Consider the following 20303-nt stretch of genomic DNA (forward strand, 5'->3'; position numbering starts at 1 on the left):
CCAAGGATATACAACGACATTAGGGATAATATGTTTCTGTCTTTCTGGTACTATTAGAGATATGTCAAAGCTGTATCCATGCTACTGAATCAGCAGCATCTGATATACACATTAGTGGTTGTTGCCTGTACTTCAATTCCATTAATGTGCCCTCTGTCTAAGCATATGTTTCAATTTGCTGCGACGAAATGCAACCATTGATAATTAACATAGAGTATATAAGGAGAAATAAGTTGGAAATTGACTTAAAGTGTTCGACAACGCTGAATCTCAACATACAAGTTTCCTCAAAATACTGTTAAATTGTAACTAATCTGAGTAATCCTACTAACAAACACACCTACAGACGCAGGTCAACATAGAACCTCGGGGGTAAATATTATTACAACAATTTGTGTATTTGCTCCTTTTCCAGCGTTGTGTGTTTTTGTATGCAACTAAAATATTCTCCGGTCCGACCATATGAACCGCTATTCATGCATATGAATAATACAGAGAGAAAACTCCTTCACTCTGTCTCTGTTTCCACAAAGTAGCTGGCAGCACGTCGCCACATTTGTCCACATTTGTAGGGTTTGGTTCCATTTATTTACCTACAGCGTGCGTCACTGCTCTGAACTCATCTCACCCCCGACTCTGCCTTCATGATCTATCCAGACTACACAGGTCAGGGAGTTCATGCCCCCCCCCCCCCCCACCTTCCTCAATTCTCATGGTAGTCGCCTCTAGTAGGTCATAGGTCAAGTTCTTTAGTTTCAAGAGTCAAGTCTCAATTCCCTGCTCTTAATTCTTAATGGTCGGACAATGAATATTAATGGTTTATCTGACCAGTGTCTGTGTAATGGTACTCTCCCGGGTTTCCACTCTGTGTCGACTAATTTGAATTAATAAGGTCTTGAGATTTCAATTGTAGCAGATAGCGATAGTAAATATTCCATTCTATGCAGATGACATCTGGTGGTTGCTTAGCGGTGAAGGTGCTATAAAGACATAATGGTTTCTTTCTGCCTCTGTGCCTCTTTTGGCTTCTATCTCCCAGTGTGTCTCATCTTATTTTCTAACTGTATCTCTTGTTCTATTACTCTCTCCACTGGTCTTTGTCTGTCTTACTTTCCTGCCTTTTCCTCAGGGGTCTGTGAGTTTATGTGTCTCGCTGATCCAGAGGCTGTTAATCTGGTAATCCACAATCGATATCAGCCTCATCTCTTTTCTGCAGATAAAAGTGACCTATCTGATAATTATATTTCCCTCTGCACGTCTGTAAAAGGCTGCCCTTTCTGCTGCGCTTCTGTTTTGGTCCCTGGGATTCTTCTGCTGCTATCGATTCGCTCTCCCCACCGTGCACATGGCTTTTGTATACACACAACGCTTGGGGAAAAATAAAGATGATGTGGCATTTGCACCATATCTGCGTGTCATGACAGCAAGTAGTTATGCTCGGAACAAATTTTAATTGCTTTGTACAAAAATCAAACGTGTGTATTGTTTCTCTCTCTGTAGTGACGGCAACTAGAAAACCTTGATGTTTTCCTTGTGAAGCCTTTTGTGATTGTGGCTGTTTAACAGAGTATGTAATGGCAATTAGGGCTGCGACTCATTATTTGCACGTTATCAATTAAGTGGCTGACTTTGATCGGTCAGCAAATGAATAATTTAGTCTGTAATAACAAATTCCCGTCACAAGATTCAAGAGCTCATAAAGTAATGCACACAGAACACTGACGATGCAATTCAGCATTTTCAGATCAGTAACGTGTTTTGAAGTGTTCATCAGTATAGTTAAGTAATAGTTTTCTCTCAAGTAATTAATACAATGCCACTTAAAATACATTACTGTAAATAACCTTCAATATGAAATCACCATGAAGAACATTTGCATTTAGGTGAAAACATGAGGAGACGTCTCCCTCATGAATTCGTCTCTCATGCTCATAGAGTATTTGCCAGAAACAGAATGTAATCCAGGGCTAAACTATTACATCACCATCATCATCATGTCTGTGTCAGGGGTCTATTTACAGGCGCGGAAATTGCCAGAATGTAATTTTTCCTCAGTCTCTCAGCTATTACACAGTGTTGTTTTTGGCGAACAGGTTCCTTCAATACTTACAGAATGTCAAGTATTTAAAGTGAAAGCCAAGGTAACCTGTGGCCTTAAGACTCACTGGGATGCTTTAGAGGCCTTTAGAATTGTTCCTATCTGTTTGTTCTTGTGTGTGTCTGTGTGTGTGTGTGTGTGTGTGTGTGTGTGTGTGTGTATTTGCAAGAGAGAGGGAGTGGACATTTTTGGCCGTGCGTGTTTGTTTTGCTATGCAGAAGTGTAAGATCTCAGGTTACTTGCCGTGAGGGGAAGTCGCAGTCCCAACATGTTCCTTTGGTATCGGTCATTCAGTGGAGATCAGTCAATCTATTGTCATCCTGCGCTGGTCTGGTGTTACACGGAGACCTGTCAATACTTTTCGCTGTCTTTGCATGTACGCTGTCTTTGTAGCTCCCTCATCTTTTGTTGAATGTTGACTCATCACCTATTTTGTTGACCCTGGTAGTAAAGAAAGTGCTGACTGGCGTTTCTATACCGTGATCTCCTGTTTCAAGATTATTTATAAGCCAGAGCCTTCAAGTAGCTGTTGACTCTCTGGCGCTGTTGCGGTTAATTGATTCTTAGCGACCACTCAAATATTTTTTTAGTAGTCAACCAGCATCATTCACTCACTCTCTTTAACTGAACCGTCTTAAAGTGATGATGCAACATTTACTTCTCTCTTTTAAATGGCTAAATCATATCCATGTACAATTAACAGAATTACAATGATTTATTCAAGCAATTATTATTATGAATTGGTAATTTGTATAGTTTTAGTTTCTCATTCTTGCCTCTTAAACAGTAAGAATCAGCCTCTGGTGGACATAGTGTATATGCCCAGAGTGTGTACATGTGCAAATATTGATTACTTGATTAATAATTGCAATAATATAAAGTATAAAGTCCTATAAAGTTGCATTTGTAAACTTCTTTATCCATCGTCATTCCTCAGTTATTTAACAGAGAGTGTGTGTTTCAGAAGTGTGTGTGTGTGTGTGTGTGTGCGTGCGTGCGTGTGTGTGTGTGTGTGTGTGTGTGTGTGTGTGTGTGTGTGTGTGTGTGTGTGTGTGTGTGTGTGTGTGTGTGTGTGTGTGTGTGTGTGTGTGTGTGTGCTCCAGGCAGTAGCTCCCTGTGCAGCCAGTAGGGGGAATCGAGCCCTCGCGCTGCTGCCATCCCCCCTCTCGTGTTTACTTCTCTCCCCTGCTCCTCTCCTCCTCTTCCCCGCATACTCCCAGGTTGTGGAAACGCTGCAGCCCGCTGGTCTGTGTCTGGATCCCTCTCTCGCACAGAGCCGCTCAAGTCCCTCCTACCGGCTGGGCTGGGGGAAGGAGGAGGCAATCCGCTCCGCTCGCAGCCTCGGACGAGCCCCCTTTACCGCCCTGTCAGTGTGGACGAGAGGGAGAGAGCGAGGGTGAGAGAGAGACTGAGTGATACAGATAGCGCACGCACGCACGCACGAGAGAGAGAGAGAAAGAGAGAGAGAGAGGGAGGGAGAGCGAGAGAGCGAGCAACTGTGTGACAGAGGGAAAGAGAACAAGGCTGCTTAGAGGAGTGAGAGAGCCAAGGAAGAAATAAAGAACACATTTTACAAGAGCAGGAAGAGGGAGTATTGCAGACGAGGGACTCCTTCTCTACTGGGCACCTGGGACTCAGTCATTGTGCTTTTTTTTTTCACTCATCCCCCAGCTGGGATCCAGTGGATTGACTAACCAACCGGTGGAGATTTGCTCTTTTTTTTTAAAGACGCCCCGTGCTGAACCAAACTGGGATCTCTCTCTCCGTGTTATCTGTCTCCTCACCGGCTCGACCGCCACTAACTGAGATTGCTCTTGCCGCCTCACGCTCGCGATTGTGCTCTGTTGCTCAAAGTGCATCCGTCGGCACAGGTGCTGAGGATATCTCCCTCTGTCAAGCAGGACAGCACGCAGCCACTGTTGTATCAGACTACAGAGGGGAGCGAGAGAGAGAGTGTGTGTGTGTGTGTGTATGTAAGAGAGAGCGAGAGAGAGAGAGAGAGAGGGGCAGCGAAAGGGAGCCAGATTCCCAGTGTGACTAAGAGGAAGGCACACTAAAGCCCAGACGAAACAGCTCCAAGGAGAGAAGTGAACCTTCACATCCTCTCCCGCTTTCCTTGCCATCCCTCTCCTCCTCCTCCTCCTCCTCTCCTCCACCTCTATCCTCTCCCGTTTTTTTCCAGTGATCGCGCAGGACCGCCGGGGCTACTGCCACCTGCACCTCTTCACATCTTCTTCCTCCTCCTAATCCTCCTCTTCCTCTACCTCTCCACGCGTCCCTATCACACGTTGTCATCAGATACCGGCCACTGGCGGACCCTTTTCAGGACTTGTGGAAATATCGTTCCGTCGATCCGTACGGGCTGAGCGTCCAACCCAGCTGAAGCTCCAGAGCGGCGTGGTGAGGCACCGCAGGCAGACAGGCAGGGAGGCAGGCAGGCAGGCAGGCAGACCTTCTTCCCAGTGACTCTCCAGCACACACGGAGCCTTCTGAACGTCACAGTGGTGAGGACAGGGAAGACTGGGAATCACACAACCACTCCACTGTCTATCCCGTTGCTCGCTCCTTGGCAGCTCCCGCCCCCGTGTCACCATTCCCTGCCTCAGTGCTAAGGATTCCAGCTACATGGGCAAGCGATTGGAGCAGCAGCCAATGTACCCTCAGTACACCTACTACTACCCCCATTATCTCCAGACCAAGGTACGACACTCTTCTTGCGCACTTCTTGCACCCCTCCAACCCACTCGTCCACTCCTACACTCCCGTCCCTCACCCCCTCCCCCTCCCCCTCCTCCTCCCCCACACCGCCTGCTCTCCTCTCTTCTTCCGCTGCCCTTCCTCTTCATCCCCCCCTTTTCATTGCCGAGTGGTGGAGATGGGATTTGATGGATAGCCGGCCTTGGCTGTGATGGTTTCAGGTGGCAGGGACCTCATTGGAGTTTGGACGTCTGTGTCAGTGTGTGTGTGTGTGTGTGTGTGTGTGTGTGTGTGTGTGTGTGTGTGTGTGTGTGTGTGTGTGTGTGTGTGTGTGTGTGTGTGTGTGTGTGTGTGTGTGTGTGTGTGTGTGTGTGTGTGTGTGTGTGTGTGTGTGTGTGTGTGTGTGTGTGTGCGTGTGAGTGTGTGTGTGAGTGAAGGGATCAAGGCTGGCGACCTTAAGATGCTGTTAGTCCAGCCTAGCGGACCGTTACTGGGAGCTGTCCAGTAACTCCAATTCCTGTCTCACCTTCAGACTAATGAGCTTTTTATACAACCAGGCGTTGAGCTTTGTATATTTTCTAGCTTTTTGTGCTGTCACGTATCAAACAGTATATTAGATGCATAAGTAAATCTAATTGTTGAGTTTCCAATGCACTAAACAGCCTAATATCTCATTTTGCTGCTTGGCGTATTAGGGACAAAAAAGGTTTGTGTTCTTGGTGTTCTGACAGAGAGCAGGCATGAGAGAGGCTGCCCGTGTTTGCTCTAGCTGTAGTATGCATCAGTGCTTCTGGGATGGAAGCCCAGGACCGGGCCCTCGGTGAGCTGCCAGGACACTGGCTGGGCACAATACCCAGACATCATCAAGGGATTAAAATGGAAGCCCTTTTGGGGATTACTCTATTTGTTTTTCTACCACACGCAAAACACTAATTTCTCTCCATTATTTTGACAGCACGACTCGCTGCGATTGTTGAGCAACAGCGTGTAGGTGGCATATCCCAGTTTGCTGTTTGTGCAACTATCAAGTATCAGTTAGGCAGTTAACTCGAGCTCACGCAGACAATGTTTTTATTTAATTTCACATTACATTCTTTAATTTGATGCTGCGGATTGAAATATCTGGGTTGTCCCACAATCCACCCAGAGAGGATTCATAATTAAGACTTCACAAATTTCTCTGATTTATGTGAGGAACATAAAGCCAAAGGAAAAGGATCACTGCAGCAATTACAAAATATGAAAACTGATGAAGTGTGATGAAGCAGAATACCACCAAATGTATCCTCACGCTCCTTCCTGTGCTGGATTCACCGGCCAGTGCGCCAACAGCAGGGACGACCTGCCTGCAGCCCCACCTGGCAGTCCACTAGCTTTCCTCCTGATTTATAGTTTAATACATTTGTGCTGCTGCCATATGGCTTCCCTCTCTCTCTCTCTCTCCCCCCCCCCCCCCCCCCTTTTTTCCCTCCATCAGCCCACCCTCCCTCCCTCTCTTCTCATATCTCAGAGTTGCTCATCTCGGGGGCCTCTCAATCAGGGCATGCCCCTCCATTCATCCCCTCCCTCCCTTCCACTTTTCTTTGGGCCCCCTTCCTCTCCTCCCCTCTCACTCGCTCCGTTGCGACGCCCCCCCCCCCCCCTTGCTTCCTTACCCTGTAGGCCCGGTGTTCACTCCCAAGGTCAGCGCAGATCCGATCTCGCCACCGTCAGCGATTGACGTATCCTTGGGAACGGCGCAAGGGTCCTGTGACACGCAAACCAGAGCCACAGCGTAACAGGCGTAATGAGGGGTGGAGCGCAGATTTGCACATTTGTATTGTATTCATTTCCGTTTAGTTTTGTTAACGCAGCCAATCGGCCTCAGAGGTTGATACGACTGAGCAACAGCCAATGGTGGCGGTTTTGGCCTCATGTTCTCATTAATGATCATTTATGACTAGATTACAGCGAGGTTGGGAGGGCATCAGCTGGCAGGTTCACGTCATCACACACACGCACACACACACACGCACACACACGCACACACACACACACACACACACACACACACACACACACACACACACACACACACACACACACACACACACACTTAAAGTCAGGCACCAGTGTGGAATGATGCAGGTCCTCTCCTATTAATGTCCATTGCCGCATTCTGAAGGTATGCCCTCATTCTCCCCTGGGAGCTGTGGGTGAGGGGAGGGAGGAGGGGGGGGGCATAAATATCTTGTGGGCGTAACTCATAGCACAGCGTTGCCAGCCTCCTTCCTCCTTCTCCCCTTTTCCTGACATGTTTGAGATTCTATGCATAGAAAATGTACGTACGGGAGGACACCTGGCCTCAATTACCACAAATGACTGTAATATAAGAGGCGAAGCGTTTTGGCTCGACAGCATAGCAGAGAGAGAGAGAGAGGGAGAGAGAGAAGCACTGAGCTGCCTCCTCGCTTTAGTTTGGGCTCCACATGTCGTCCTATCTGTGTGTGTGTGTGTGTGTGTGTGTTAGATTATGATTTAATGAAGCCTTCCAAAGCTGTCCAACATGTGCCAGTCAGCCTAGATTAGAATGTGAAAGAGGGAGAATGAGATGAAACAATAACATTTGGCTTTCTATTGATTAGTGCAGTGGGGCATAGCATGTGCTTCTCTTTAGCTGAATTATTGATTCCTGAAAGGGGATGTGTGTGTCCGTCCGTGTGTGTGTGTGTGTGTGTCTTTTATACAAGGTTATGGCTGGGGGGGGAGGCGGCAGGATGCTGCTTTGATGAGAGAATCCTTTAAAGACCCTATTTCTGTCTATTCCCCAGCTGATCAGTCGGTGGAGTTATTGCTGAAACTGCAGCGTTTATTCAGTCTGTGTGTCTGTGTGTGTGTGTGTGCGCACAAGGGTGAGTGATGTTTAACGCTGTTCGCCGCTCACCATACATTCAAACTGGAATGATAGATAATAGATGAAAACCTTCCAGTGAAAACCTTTTATCCCAGCCCGTCTCCGTCGCCAACGACAACAATTACGCCGCACGTCAGTTTCTGTGATTTCACGGTGCCGTTTAGGGAATATTACGAAGTTCTGCTAAACGTGCGCGCTAAGTGCTTATTAGCCGTTTATCTTATTTTCCTAACTACAGTGACTGACAGTTCCAGTTATATGTTTTGTTAGAACGCACTGATCTGTGAAATTATTCATCATTTCTCTGACTGTCCACAGTAAATTCTAGTTCTGTTGTTATATTTGGATGCAAAGTGTGGTACCGCTGATAGACCGGGTCATTACATGCCATTACATTACATTTGCTTGACGCTCACCTTGTTGGCTACACACCCGGCTACACACCCGCTCTGCTGGAGTTACCCAGTAAGCCACTTACCGTGTTTACCCTTAACCAGGTCTCGGTTGAGGGTTTCTCCCGTCATCCATCGCCCGTTAACTTATCAACAAATGGCGCAAACACTCAGACAATTGCTTTGTTCTCTCTCCTGACAGTGATGATTATTCTCACCAATCCCCTTGTCTGTTGTGCATCAGAAAAGGTCAGCGGCAGATGGCTGGAAGTTGAATTTGGTTGAACTTTAAGCACTTTGGCACACATGAGGCTCAGATAGAAAGTACAAAAGAATATCACGGATCTCACACGCATAGAATACACAATACACACAAGCACAAAGATGCACAATCAATATATTCAGATCACACACACACACATACGCACTGGTTTGACTGTGATCTTGCAGAGGGACGAGCCTGCGCTACAGTGGAGCTGGTACATAGAGAACCTGAGAAGCTGAGAGGGGCAGATTGAGGTAGATTTAGCAGCGGCTAATGTCCCCGGCCTTAAGTAAACACCAGTCAATGGAGCCCTTTGAGAGGCTCTGTGCTTGTGTCTGCTCCTGCCATAGGCACCATTTATACTCTGTCTAATTCTTTATAATGGAGGAGGAGATGCAGAGAAGGGTGAATGTATGTGTGTGCGTGAGAGGGAGAGAGCGAGAGAGAGAGGATGTTAAAGGGAGGGCGGGGTCATGTAAAAGCAAGGAAAAGGGTTTGGTTACATTACACGGGGTGATCCATTGTGTTACAGGAATAACAACAGAGAGCCATCTAAATCCTCCTCTAATGCCTCGATAAAGGGGAGAGAGAGGGGGAGAGAGGGAGAGAGGGATATTTGTAGCAATGAGGAGCAGCCAAAATCAAAAGGGAGGGGAAGGGAGTAGTTTCCAAATTCTCTCATTTAATCAGTTATCAGTGATGTAAAACTGAGGTGGTAGCTTAGTCTCTCTCTCTTTCTCTTTCTCTCCCTCTCTCCCTCTCTCTGCTCATGCTTTGAAGACTTCATCAAGGGCTTCCAGTGCGGGAAACAAAATACTTCTTCTGCTACATTTACTTAAAGCTCGGCCCTATTTTGAGTCCCGGACAATATGTTCTTATTAGCGCTAAGACAGGCCTGAGCATAATTCATCTCCTCCGCCCGTAATTCTTCAGACGTGCCTCACGACTGACTGCCCGAAACAAAATACCGTCCCCGCCTCGCTGTAAATCTTCACCGCCGCGTGTTCTCTCTCAGCTCCCTCAGATTGGCAGGCTCAAACCGCGAAGCGAGGCCTTTTCCATCATCAATCAACTCAAGCTCGTACTTCTGCTTTTTTTCCCCCTCCTTCTTTTATCTGGCAGGGTAGTCGGTTGTTATCTCGCCGGGCAATCCTGCTGTTTGTATCAGTATCAGTCGACGCACACGACACACACACGACATGCATGGGGGGGTACTCTTAACCCCCATTTATCAGACGACGCCGTAGCGGGCCTAAGGCTTATTACCGACTCCAGGCGTCCAACCCGGGACCTTGTTTGGGCCGCTGTCCACGTCTTGTTCCGCCTGCTATCCCAGAGTGTTCTCTCCACATTGATATCCATTTTGTTGAAGAAGCAAAGGAGGGGTATACGAATGAGAGGGAGACATTTCTACGGGCTCCATCTGTACTATATTAGCTTTGGTGTAAACGGGGGGTTATGGGTGTTACAGCGATGTTCTGTGTGTGTGTAGTGATATTACGCAGCAAGGTTTACAAGCACAGATGCGTGCGCGAGCGGTCCGCTGGTTAGAGGGAAGGTCTTGAAAGCAGGTCACATTTTTCTGCCCTGCAACAGCCCTTTTGTGGCGTTGAAGTGTCCTTCAGCGAGACACTGAGCAACTATCCGCTCCCTCGCTGGAGGTCACTGCGGGAATAAAAGAACACCGCAAGATAAAAATGTAAAACTCGGCAGTTGAATCGTCACCCTGGGGGACCCTCGTCTCTGAACTACCCCAACCTCCCTCCCCTCTCCACCATCTGGACGCACAGGTACCTCCACCTTGGACTCCTGCCTGGAATGGTAAAACCTGGGCTAAGACGCTGAAACTCCCAACATCTCCCCAAGTATCAGCGCAGAGACACAGTAAAGCCAGACAGGGGCGAGACTGGAATGACATTGCAGGTTTAGGGGTTGGCGGTGGGCGAGTTTGGACGCCTGCCTCAGATTTAAAGCCGGACGAGATGAGACTTCTTGGGGGAACACGATGAGCCTTCAAACTCCTCAAACTGCAGGGCTCTTCAGATACACCTGTTTTTTTCCCTGTCTCTCTTGTTTCAACTACCATTTCTTGCTGTAACATAGGAGCTGCCTGCAGCGGTCTACTCTTTGGCCCGCTGTGTCTCTCTTCTGTCTCCCCAACGAGGGCCAAGACTGGCAGTTTTCATGCTCTATTTTCCCCCTCGTGCCTCTGAGGACAGTTGGGATGCATTCTCAGAAATGTGTGTCCCCGCACTGTTTGACACTTTGCCGTTTCTTACCCCATCACTCCTTCTCATGCCTTCCTTTTCTTTGTAATCATCCTTTCCCATCCTCCATCACGTCGTCTCTCAAAGCCCCCCCCCCCCCCCCCTGGCTGCTGGGCACAGCGTCCCACCATCTGTGCAGGATGGCACGGTTGGCACCTCCTGTCCGGACCCTTTTAACTACACTCATCCCTTGCTCGTACTGACATACGTACACAAGGAATCCACTTAAATCTCTTTGGGAAATAGTTCAACCATCAGTTTCAAGTGTACCATTGTTGCCAACTCCGTCACCTAGCAACATGAGCCATGTGAATCCTGTTTTTCTTTGACATCTTGAGGTCGCTTGCATTATTTACACAGCCTTCTGTATTTCATTTGCATTTAATGTAGGCACCCCCTACCGCTGTGGCATCAAAGATGTCTGACAGATTGTAAGGATGTAAAGAAATTAGTTTCCGGTGGCGTATTTTTTTGAATCAAATAACATGTTGTCAGGCCCCAGTCGAGCGGAAAATATTTGAGCCCAACAGGAAGAAGAGGCCTCGGTTGATGGTGCAAATGTTGGACCACGTGTGACATCCTGGATGAGCTGTGAGTAACTACACCTCGCGGAAGACAGACAGACAGACAGTCAGACAGACAGATAGCGAAGGGCTCTGTTGTTGCAGTGTAACAGAAGCTCCCTGCGTGTGCCGCTTTACCTTTGGCATGCCGGTTCGTGAAAAAGAATTCTCAGGTTGCTGGCGGAGTTGCAAAGGCGAGGGAAGGAGGAGGAGGAAGAAGAGGAAGAGGAGGAGGTGGCAGCAGCATGGCTTGGTAGTGTTCACTGACTCTGACTCAGCCGGGGTAATTGCTCCTGCATTTTTAACGAGTGGCTGCTGCGTACACTTTGAGAAGCAGCACACCAGAGGATCCCAGCATGTCTCCCACTGCAGCAGCGTTGCCTGTCTCACCTTGCAGACTGAGGACAACTGAGACATGTTTAATAAATGTCAACGTTCAATCACACAGAAATTTGGCTGTTAGTATCTCTCCATCGTTCTAATCCAAGTGTGAACGTATTCTATTTATTCGTATTTTATTCTTTGGCTTTTCGATAAACCGCCTTGTATGTGAGATGTTCTAGAATAAACTTTGCGTGTCATCGTTCCCATCGCGAGTTATGATGTCAAGGTTTTTAGTAATTCTGGATACCGTCCTTGTTCCAGTTTATGGTCTTTTCCATAAACAGACGTTGGGTTGTTGTGAAATGAGTTTGCTTAATAGAGTCACGTTAGGACACAGTGTGTATTCTTTAGAACACTGGGTAACATTATCCAAAGTAACACATGCTGTAGCTGTAATCAGAGTACTTTTCCAGTAATGCAGTACTATAAGGCACTACAGATACAGTCTTGTTCCCGTCAGCTCTAAAATCAGCTTTGTTTGTCACAGAGCTTGTAATTTGTCAAGTCATGACGTCATAGTTTGGCAGAAAGCACGCTTTTTCCGCTGTACATCTCAATCCAGAAACAAGGATTTTTTGCATTTGATTTCCATGTCGTGACCCCACCTGATGACCTGGTGTCTCTCCTGAGATATTCCGACATGGAAATCGAGGGAGACTCCGAGCTCGCGCATGCAAATGGCGGTGTAGCCTTGCAACTGCGATTACCGACCGTGGGAGTCCCTGGTCACGTCTCGTCTAAAAACATATCCTGACTGTGTGCAACATTCGCTCTCCACAGCTGCATTAGCAGTGGCAGGCGCTGTGAAAGTACTATGTCACGCATAGCTTGATAAATGGCTATGGAAAAAGCCAATTCTGCTATGAATGAGGATAAGCAAATAGGCATGAGGGCTTGAATGGCTGCCAGTCCTGTCAGATTCCTCCTCTCACCGAGCCACAATGAGCTCCTATACAAATAAGGATACGTGCACCAATTTAGCGTAGCAGATGAACCTTTGGAAGCCTTGTCGAGCAAGTGGGGGATTACCAAGAGCAAACAGGCCTTTCTCCCAACTCTATTTGAGTTAAATGACTCAAGCCAACCGCTTAGATGTTGCCTGAATAGTTCCTTTTGGCAGACATTCCCAGTGCTCCAGCTGCTGCCACTAATGCCGTGACTCGGGCCGTATTAGTCAGCGCGTGGAAAAACACTAAGAGGGACAGGTAGGCGGCATGAATTAGATTGCGAGGACACTGATGCAGAGGGAGCGAGCGTGGTCACGGAACGGGACAAATGAAAGAGGGGTCGAGCAGAACGCCTCTAGCGCCATGTAGTCCATTTGGAGGAGAGCTTATTATTCTTTAACGATAACTAGGGCCACATAAACAGCCTTTGGCAAGAGAGATTAAGAAAAAATGGCATGATTTGTGTACCGCCACGCTCGATGGCGGTTCTGTCCCCTTTTTTTTAGAAACGTAATCAAAGCTGCTTCTGCGTACGCATGGAAGGTAAAAGGTAGGAGAGCACAGGTTTCCTCTCTTGTGTTTTCCACAGAGGTAAGCACCATCGCCTCTCGCTCCCGTTTGAGGTCACCCACAGTTTAGAGGGGAAAGAGTGTGTGTGTGAGAGAGAGAGAGAAAGAGAATTCCTACTCTGCGTCCAAAGCAAAGTAGGCAGCCTATTATGGCTTAAAAGACTCGAATAAATGCAAATGTTAGTATTTCTCTTACAGTTTGTGAATACTGATGTTTTTTATGTTCTTGTGTTCTTTATCCTCGGGCTCTTATGAAAATGTTAGAAAACAGTAGCTTTAAAAACCAGTTAGTGGCTAATTCCCTGTCTGCCTCCTCTCTCTCATTAGCTGCCTTCAGTACCCTGTGGAAGACTTTTATCCATTATTTATCACCAGCCCCCCCAAAAACAACAGCTGCATGCTTGTGTAACCGCCATATGTCCTGTTTCTCCCCACATATTGGGAGGAATCGTGCTGTACGGGGAGATTTATACCACCAACCCGTATAGATCTGCATCAAGCCCCTCTGCAGACTCCTGAGTTATTCTCAAAATGCCTTTTTTGTTGCCAGGACACCCAGCAGAAAGTTCCCACAATGGTGAGAACTTGTACTACATTGGACAATTAACCACGGTGGCACCTCGCCGAGTATTTTTGGATGCTCCCGACACCGCTGTACTCGTCAGAGGGAGGAGTGTGTGTGTGTGTGTGTGTGTGTGTGTTGGGGGTTACCATTAGGATTCAGCCGATAAAGCAATAAACCCTTGCAGGAGCTGCAGTTGGCGCCATTCAGTGCAAATTCTGTGTCCTCAGCACTTTGGGCTCGCAATTAATCACTAAGCTGACATAACCCCCCCCCCCCCCCCGCACCTTCCCTGCAAAACGTTGGGTAAACACGCTACGGTGAGCCAACGCTCCCCGCCGCAGCCCCGGTGTAATCGTTAAGACGACTGTTGACGCTCGCTCTCTCTTGAAAATGTTTAGGAACTCCGTGGCCCAGTTCTGTTCTTTCTTCCCGTAGCGTGGAGGATGATCTACTGACATGTTTAGGTGTACATAGCAGTTTTACAGGCAGACGGAGCTAAAGCAGGCGGCCCCGGCTCCTCCTCTGCCCCCACATCGACCCCCCCCCACACCCCATCCCCCTCAAGGGTTCGTGAAGATTGGCTCCCGGGTGCTGATGTGAGGTGGCATTAACTGGCTGTGCCACATCTGTTTAACCCGCGTGCCTTTGAGCGCTCTCTCCCCGCTGCACATTTCGGCGGCGGTGTGAGTGCACGAGAGTTGCCACAGTGATTGGTGGAATGGAAAGCCTCTGAGCCCGCTGAGGGTTTATTAAGTGGGTCGCTTTCTCTGGGTGCTGTATTGTTACCATAGCGATAGAAGTGTATGCTCACGTCGTAGCCCAGTGTGTGACAGTGGGTCGTACAAGGTTGACATCAGATAAGATGAGCTTCCTGTTGTGATGTTGGAATAGCTCTGCGGGGGTTAACATTTCAATCACATTGTTTTATTTTGGATTTTTATTAAGAATTCAGCGAGCAGGACTTTCTCACTGATTACAAATTCCTGAAAATCCTGGTGTGCACTGGGGGCACATGAGGGAAGGTCATCGGGTTCACACTCTTTAAAAGCCCAATACACACACTGACCCACATCGCCATGTGCGTACATAACAGCCGGAGAGGAAGCATGAGTGGACGTTTATCGTTGAGGAAGGAGGTGGGGGGGGGGGCTGTTTGTGAGGAAGGGTGGGAGCCCTGTCGAGTTCACTGAGTTCACTGAATGGATGCGATTGACACACAGTCTCTCTCCCCTCCTCCTCCTCCTTCCTCCTCCTCCTCCTCCTCTCTGCCATGGTTGATCTGAATAATTTATCTCATATAATTTATCTCTCTGCCTCTCTATCTCATTTGCTTTCGCACAAACACACTCACACATACGCACAAAACGTACACGCAATCATCACACGCACGCACACACACACACCACCCACTCACAAAACCCACACACAGACACACCTCAGGGGATCAGGTCCTCAGGCCGGCCGGCGTGGAGTGAGCAAGCTGGAATCCGCACACAGGGAAACCTGATAGGCATTCCCTGTGCCAAACACATGAGGTCACCCTGACTGACTGATCCGGCTCACCAGCCTCCCTCGGCCCCTTCAGTGCCGTCATATACGTGTTAAACTCTTCTATCTCTCAGATATCAACTCCGCACTGAGGACTTAGAGGCCCTGCTCCTCGTAAAGTGATGATTTCAAAGCAGCAATTTGAATATTCGGTTTATTTACATTCACATTTGAGAAACAAAACCTAAATCAATCCAGAGAAAAGCTGAAATGTCTTCAACCTTGACACCAGATAATGAATTCCTTCTTCCAGAGAGAGACTGTGTGTATGTGTGTGTGTGTGTGAGTTTCATTATGAATCATAAGTGGGGTTTCCATTGATCTGTGTTTGGCACAACGCTCACATTTAAGAACGAACCCTCAACTATCGCAACAAATACATTAATAAAGCAGAAATCAGTCTTAAGTCTTAATCAAATCAGCAAATCCAGTAGTGACGTTCATGAGTGGACGGATGTTTAGGTGAGGCATTCTTGTGACGTCTGTTTGCGTGACTCAGACGTTCCTGACGTCCGCCTCATTTACATCGTTTCATTTTAGTTTGCATGTGAACTTTTGTCGACTTTTCCCAAACATGTGCCTGTGTTTCTGCACGACAGAAACACGACCCCGGCCGCCTCGGATGTAAAACAACACCGGGCGGTATTGTGATCCGCTCCCGCTGTCGCTTGCTCGGTTAAGGTCAGAGTCTTAAAATGGAAAATGTATTGTAACTACGAGCTCTGGAGACTTGTCTTTTTATCCCTAAGCATCCCTTTGAAAAGCTCGCCGCTAACCCAAACAATCCCGTCAGCTCTAAAGCGCCGGTCTCGAACGAACCCCAAACATGTGTTAGAGCTCTTTAGATCCCAGCTCCTGTTCTCCCGTCACACAAGCATGCAACACGCATTCAATCAGTCATAGATACGCACACACACACAAAGTCACACGCTCTCTCCCTCTCTCACACACACACACATACGCAAATCTCCCACCCCCGCACGTCATAAACGGTCACCTCTGGCTCCCACGCATCTCATGTTCTCCCAATATTATGTTAAAACGGACACGCGTAATTGCGTTGGCTGGGTTTGTTGTTTTTGTTGGCGGTGATCAGCGGCCCCCGTGATGTCTCTGACAGAGCCCGTCATTGTTTCAGCCACCACAAATCTACATCGCAGCACGCACAAATATGCCGTCTGTGTGCGGTCCCCATTGTGAGAGATGGAGATGGAGATTGAGCGGCTTAGTTTGATAGCGGGACAGAGATGCGTTTCACTTTCTGCGTCGGAGTAATTAAGGAATTACTGTGGGGAATAAGGTCAAATTAGAAAGAAGAGCTTTGGAATGTGCTTATTGTATGTTGTGTAGTCGTATAGCGCAGTTTGAATATACATAAAATCCGTCTATTGTTGTCGTATGTTCTAAAAATACCAACACAAATGACATTTTATGAATATTTATGCCTTTTGTCATCGTGTGTCTTGTGTAATAACACGCTGCCAAAAGCTCCCGGCCCTGCCACTGCTTATTACACTGTCACACACATGTTTGCTGCTGCTGCTTTATTCTTAACCTTTCTTTTATTCTATCTTTATTTAGCTTCCTAAACATTGAAACTACAGTCTTGCACCATAAAGTCCAAAATAAAACAGAATGAATCGTTGTGCCATCACACATAGTGCGATTGAAGTTGCGATCTAGCTTGTTAATTGTTGAATTTGCTCTGAGATGCGGTTCTGACGGTGGCCACCAGGGCTAAGTTAGACTGGTGTGGAGCTTAAAGTGATATTTAAACGGGAGGTAATGAAGCAACGCGTAGAGAGAAGAAGAAGTCCCCCAATCTTACAACTAAAAGGGTCCAACGGCGCCCCAGCTGCCGATATCCCAGCCTGGACAGACGTTTACATTACAGCCGGTGTTTAACATAAAAATGCTCTGTTTTCCAAGGGGAACAATGCAGAGCGAGTCCATATCGGGGGCTTTTGCATGAATTGGCCTTTTATTTTCCTGCTCGTAAGCATGAAATGTCTGTAGGCTGTAAAGCTGCTTCAGATGTTTTCAGCGGCCCCAACTACCCCGAATAACCTTTCTTCAGGAACCGGCGTCCACAAGTCATTTGAGGCGCGGCGGCGGCGTTTTAAATAAAGCTGTGGCCTGTGGCTGCTTGCTGACTATATGCTTGGTCTCCTATACGCCACCGGGGCAAACGCCTCTGGCTGCCCGACGACAAAGCACAACTCAGCTGGGCTCGGCTCAGCTCGGCTCGGCTCAGCCCAGCGCTCGTGTTTCCAAACAGACTGCCGGCGCAGACTTAACATCAGGCTCAGCGTCTTGACTGGTCTGAGCAGCCTAAACACAAAGCTCAAGCCGCAGAATCTGAGGGAAAACACCAGCTGGTGACCAACGCCGAGTCTTAAATATGTATATTGGTTTTGGAATGGAATGCGTTCTGGTTTCCACATTTGAACAGTGATGAAGATGGAAAATGTCCTCAACATTTAATTGAAAAGCAATTTGACAAATGAGTTCTAATGTAATTGATGAGAGTTCTTAAATAAGTGGATTTATCAAATATCCTCCCTCTCTTCCTCACACACACACACACACACACACACACACAGCTAAAGATTTATTAAGTCTACAAAGCCCAAACAGAAACATAGGAGCAGGAACGACGCAGCACGTGTTCCATAATTCTCCCCTCATCTTCCTTCTCCGCCCCTCGCTCTCCTCGCTTCTCCTCCGCCGTGTGTTTTTCAGGGCTTGCAGAGGGCGAGTTAATGGAGAACGTCAAAGCCCCATTGTAGCGCCGCCTCGGCTCTGACCCGTGCTAGATTGTGAGCTGACCCCGCTGCCGCCGCCACCAAGCTACGTTTCAGAATCCAATCTCCTGGCCGGGAACGCGCCGCATGTTTTAGCGGAGCGGTTTGATAACTTTGCACCTCGCCCGCTCCAAAGTGTCCGTCACTGGTCTAATAAATACCAGTTGGCTCTGACCTGTTATGACCGAGGTGAGGAGGTGTGTTTGGGCTCACGGGCGGCGCTGGCACATTTGTTTAATCACATTGGAAAAAAAGGAAACAAAAAGGTGTGTGTGAGTGTGTGTGTCCAGCTCACAGCATGCTGGAGTTTGATCACCTGGAATGAGAGGATGCTTTTGTATCTGTGATGACATTGGGAAAATATAGATCAGTGACAACAATTAAAGATTAAACATAATGTACAAACACACAGTAACTGGCTGATGTCATCAAAAGACCATCAGGCACAGCGGCAGGTTGTTTGTTATTATGGAGTTTTTACGGCATAACGAGGTGATTGAAGTGAAGTGTGCTACTCCGGATGACTGAATTACAGTCAGATCAGTGGGGCTGCATTACATCATCATTTCAGGCTGGGGGCTGTCTTGCCGAGGGCAGATTTTTATCTTCTTAAAATGTTGGCCCTCATCTGGTGGCGTCAGATTACACCTACTCCTCTTCCAGTTAGGAGACCCGGGAGGAGGAAATCGATGTTTTCAGACAAAGTGACACCGTGGAGGCGTTTTTTTTTTTTGAGGGGAGCTGAAATCACGGCGGGTTCGCAATCGGCTTGATTGTTTAATGACTCATCCAGTGTAGTGCTGCTCCACACCCATTTGTTTCCTCTCCGTTCGGGGGCCTTTCGCCGCCCCTGATTGGCAGCAATTGTCTGGAGCGTGCTAGCTATGACAAAGCTATCCCGCCCCTCGCTGAGACGCATTAGAGCAGCTTTAAAACGCAGCGCAGGGTGAGACGGTACCGCTGTAATTCGATAACGTGCCAATGCGGGAGAGGAAGAAGAGGAAGCGAACGCGGGGCAGCAGACGCACAAAGTGGCTCGCAAGTGGATTGTCAGCAGGCTTTCAAGGTGAAAAGCATCAGGTGAAGGTCTCTCGGCTTCCTCTCCTCGTCTTCTGTCTCTTCCTCACTGTACACAAGAGTGTATTACCGCCTCTCAAGTTATCAAGCAGGCCGATTTGATGTGTTTGGTGGGCATGTGCCAGAAAGGACTCCAACACACACTCCAGCTCCTTTAAGGCTCGGCTAGAAACAGGAGACAGGGGTGGCAAGAGAGGAGAGATGAGTAAGGAGGACGAGGAGAAATGGAGAGTGGGTAAGATGGTGACAGACACAGCAATGATCATATAAAGGAAAGAGCAAAGGTTTGACTGAGAGGACGATAAAGGCGGCGTGAGAAAGGAGACGAGAGCGGCGGCCACACAATGGATTTGCAAGCGAGCGGGAGATTAAAATTCACAATCAGACATCGGGCGACCTGCTGAGTCCTCAATCTGCCTCCGTGGAGAGCAGAGAGTTAACCATTAGTTATCCCCCCGCAGCTTGACAACTTCAGGATTACAGATCATTTGAGCCTGAGAGATGAGTGATTAGGAGGAGGAGGAGGAGGAAGAGGACGGATGAATGTGGAGCGTTCTGCTGCGCGGCATCTCCATCACACGTCTCGGGAGCGAGCCTGAAGGTCGACGCCGGGTCCGCTCCCGTTCAGCCTCCTCTAGCTGGTCTTCTGTCTTCCTCTCCTGTTTTCGTTGGATCTGATACACACTGTGGCATGGTGTTCTTATAAATAAATGCATCACACATAAATGAAACAGGGAATTCCCTAAAGCCCGAGCCTGCCACCGCTGACTGCTGAGCAGACGCCCATGCATTATGCAGAGGCATCGTGGTCACCTGGCGTCCTTCTTACCCCAGAAACCCATGACGCTGCTTCTTCTTCTTCTTCTTCTTCTCTCTCTCTGAGGAGGAGCGGGAGGAAAGTGGGTCTGTTCTGAAAGGTGAATATATCTTCCTACGGTTGACTCTGATTCCACTGCTGTGACACTGCACATGACATCAAGGCGGTTCTTGGATTTCGGGGGACCACTTTTAACTCCAAACCAAAGATAGGCCAGTCACATTTTTTTCTTTTCATTTTTGCCTGCGAGGAAAGAAAAAGAAGACGAAGAAGAAGAAGAGCTATCTACTTTTTTTTATGTCCCGTATTAAGCCTGCCCACCAATTAGTGCGCGCCGATTCTTACAGCCCATGAATTATTAAGAACAGCCACATCGACTGTGAGCAGTGGCAGAGGGGGAGAGAGAGAGAGAGAGAG

General features: G+C 47.9%; 1 protein-coding gene across 8 annotated transcripts in view; it reads left to right on the top strand.

Moving 5' to 3' along the window:
• rbms3 (RNA binding motif, single stranded interacting protein) overlaps nt 1-20303 on the top strand; it is a 205021-nt gene that overhangs the window by 57087 nt on the left and 127631 nt on the right. For 3 of the 8 annotated variants that reach the window (XM_076139251.1, XM_076139253.1, XM_076139252.1), the window contains exon 1: nt 4565-4798. The exons of the other annotated variants lie outside the window; for them this stretch is intronic. In XM_076139251.1, the coding sequence (XP_075995366.1) occupies nt 4724-4798 (75 nt within the window). In that variant the 5' untranslated portion in view covers nt 4565-4723. Of the gene's footprint in view, nt 1-4564; nt 4799-20303 lie in introns of those variants that run through there. 8 annotated transcript variants of the gene reach the window in all.

This window comes from Genypterus blacodes, unplaced genomic scaffold (genome assembly GCF_046128005.1).
Source record: "Genypterus blacodes isolate CSIRO-AG114 ecotype Tasmania unplaced genomic scaffold, CSIRO-AGI_Gbla_v1 ptg000438l_1, whole genome shotgun sequence".
Taxonomy (NCBI): domain Eukaryota; kingdom Metazoa; phylum Chordata; class Actinopteri; order Ophidiiformes; family Ophidiidae; genus Genypterus; species Genypterus blacodes.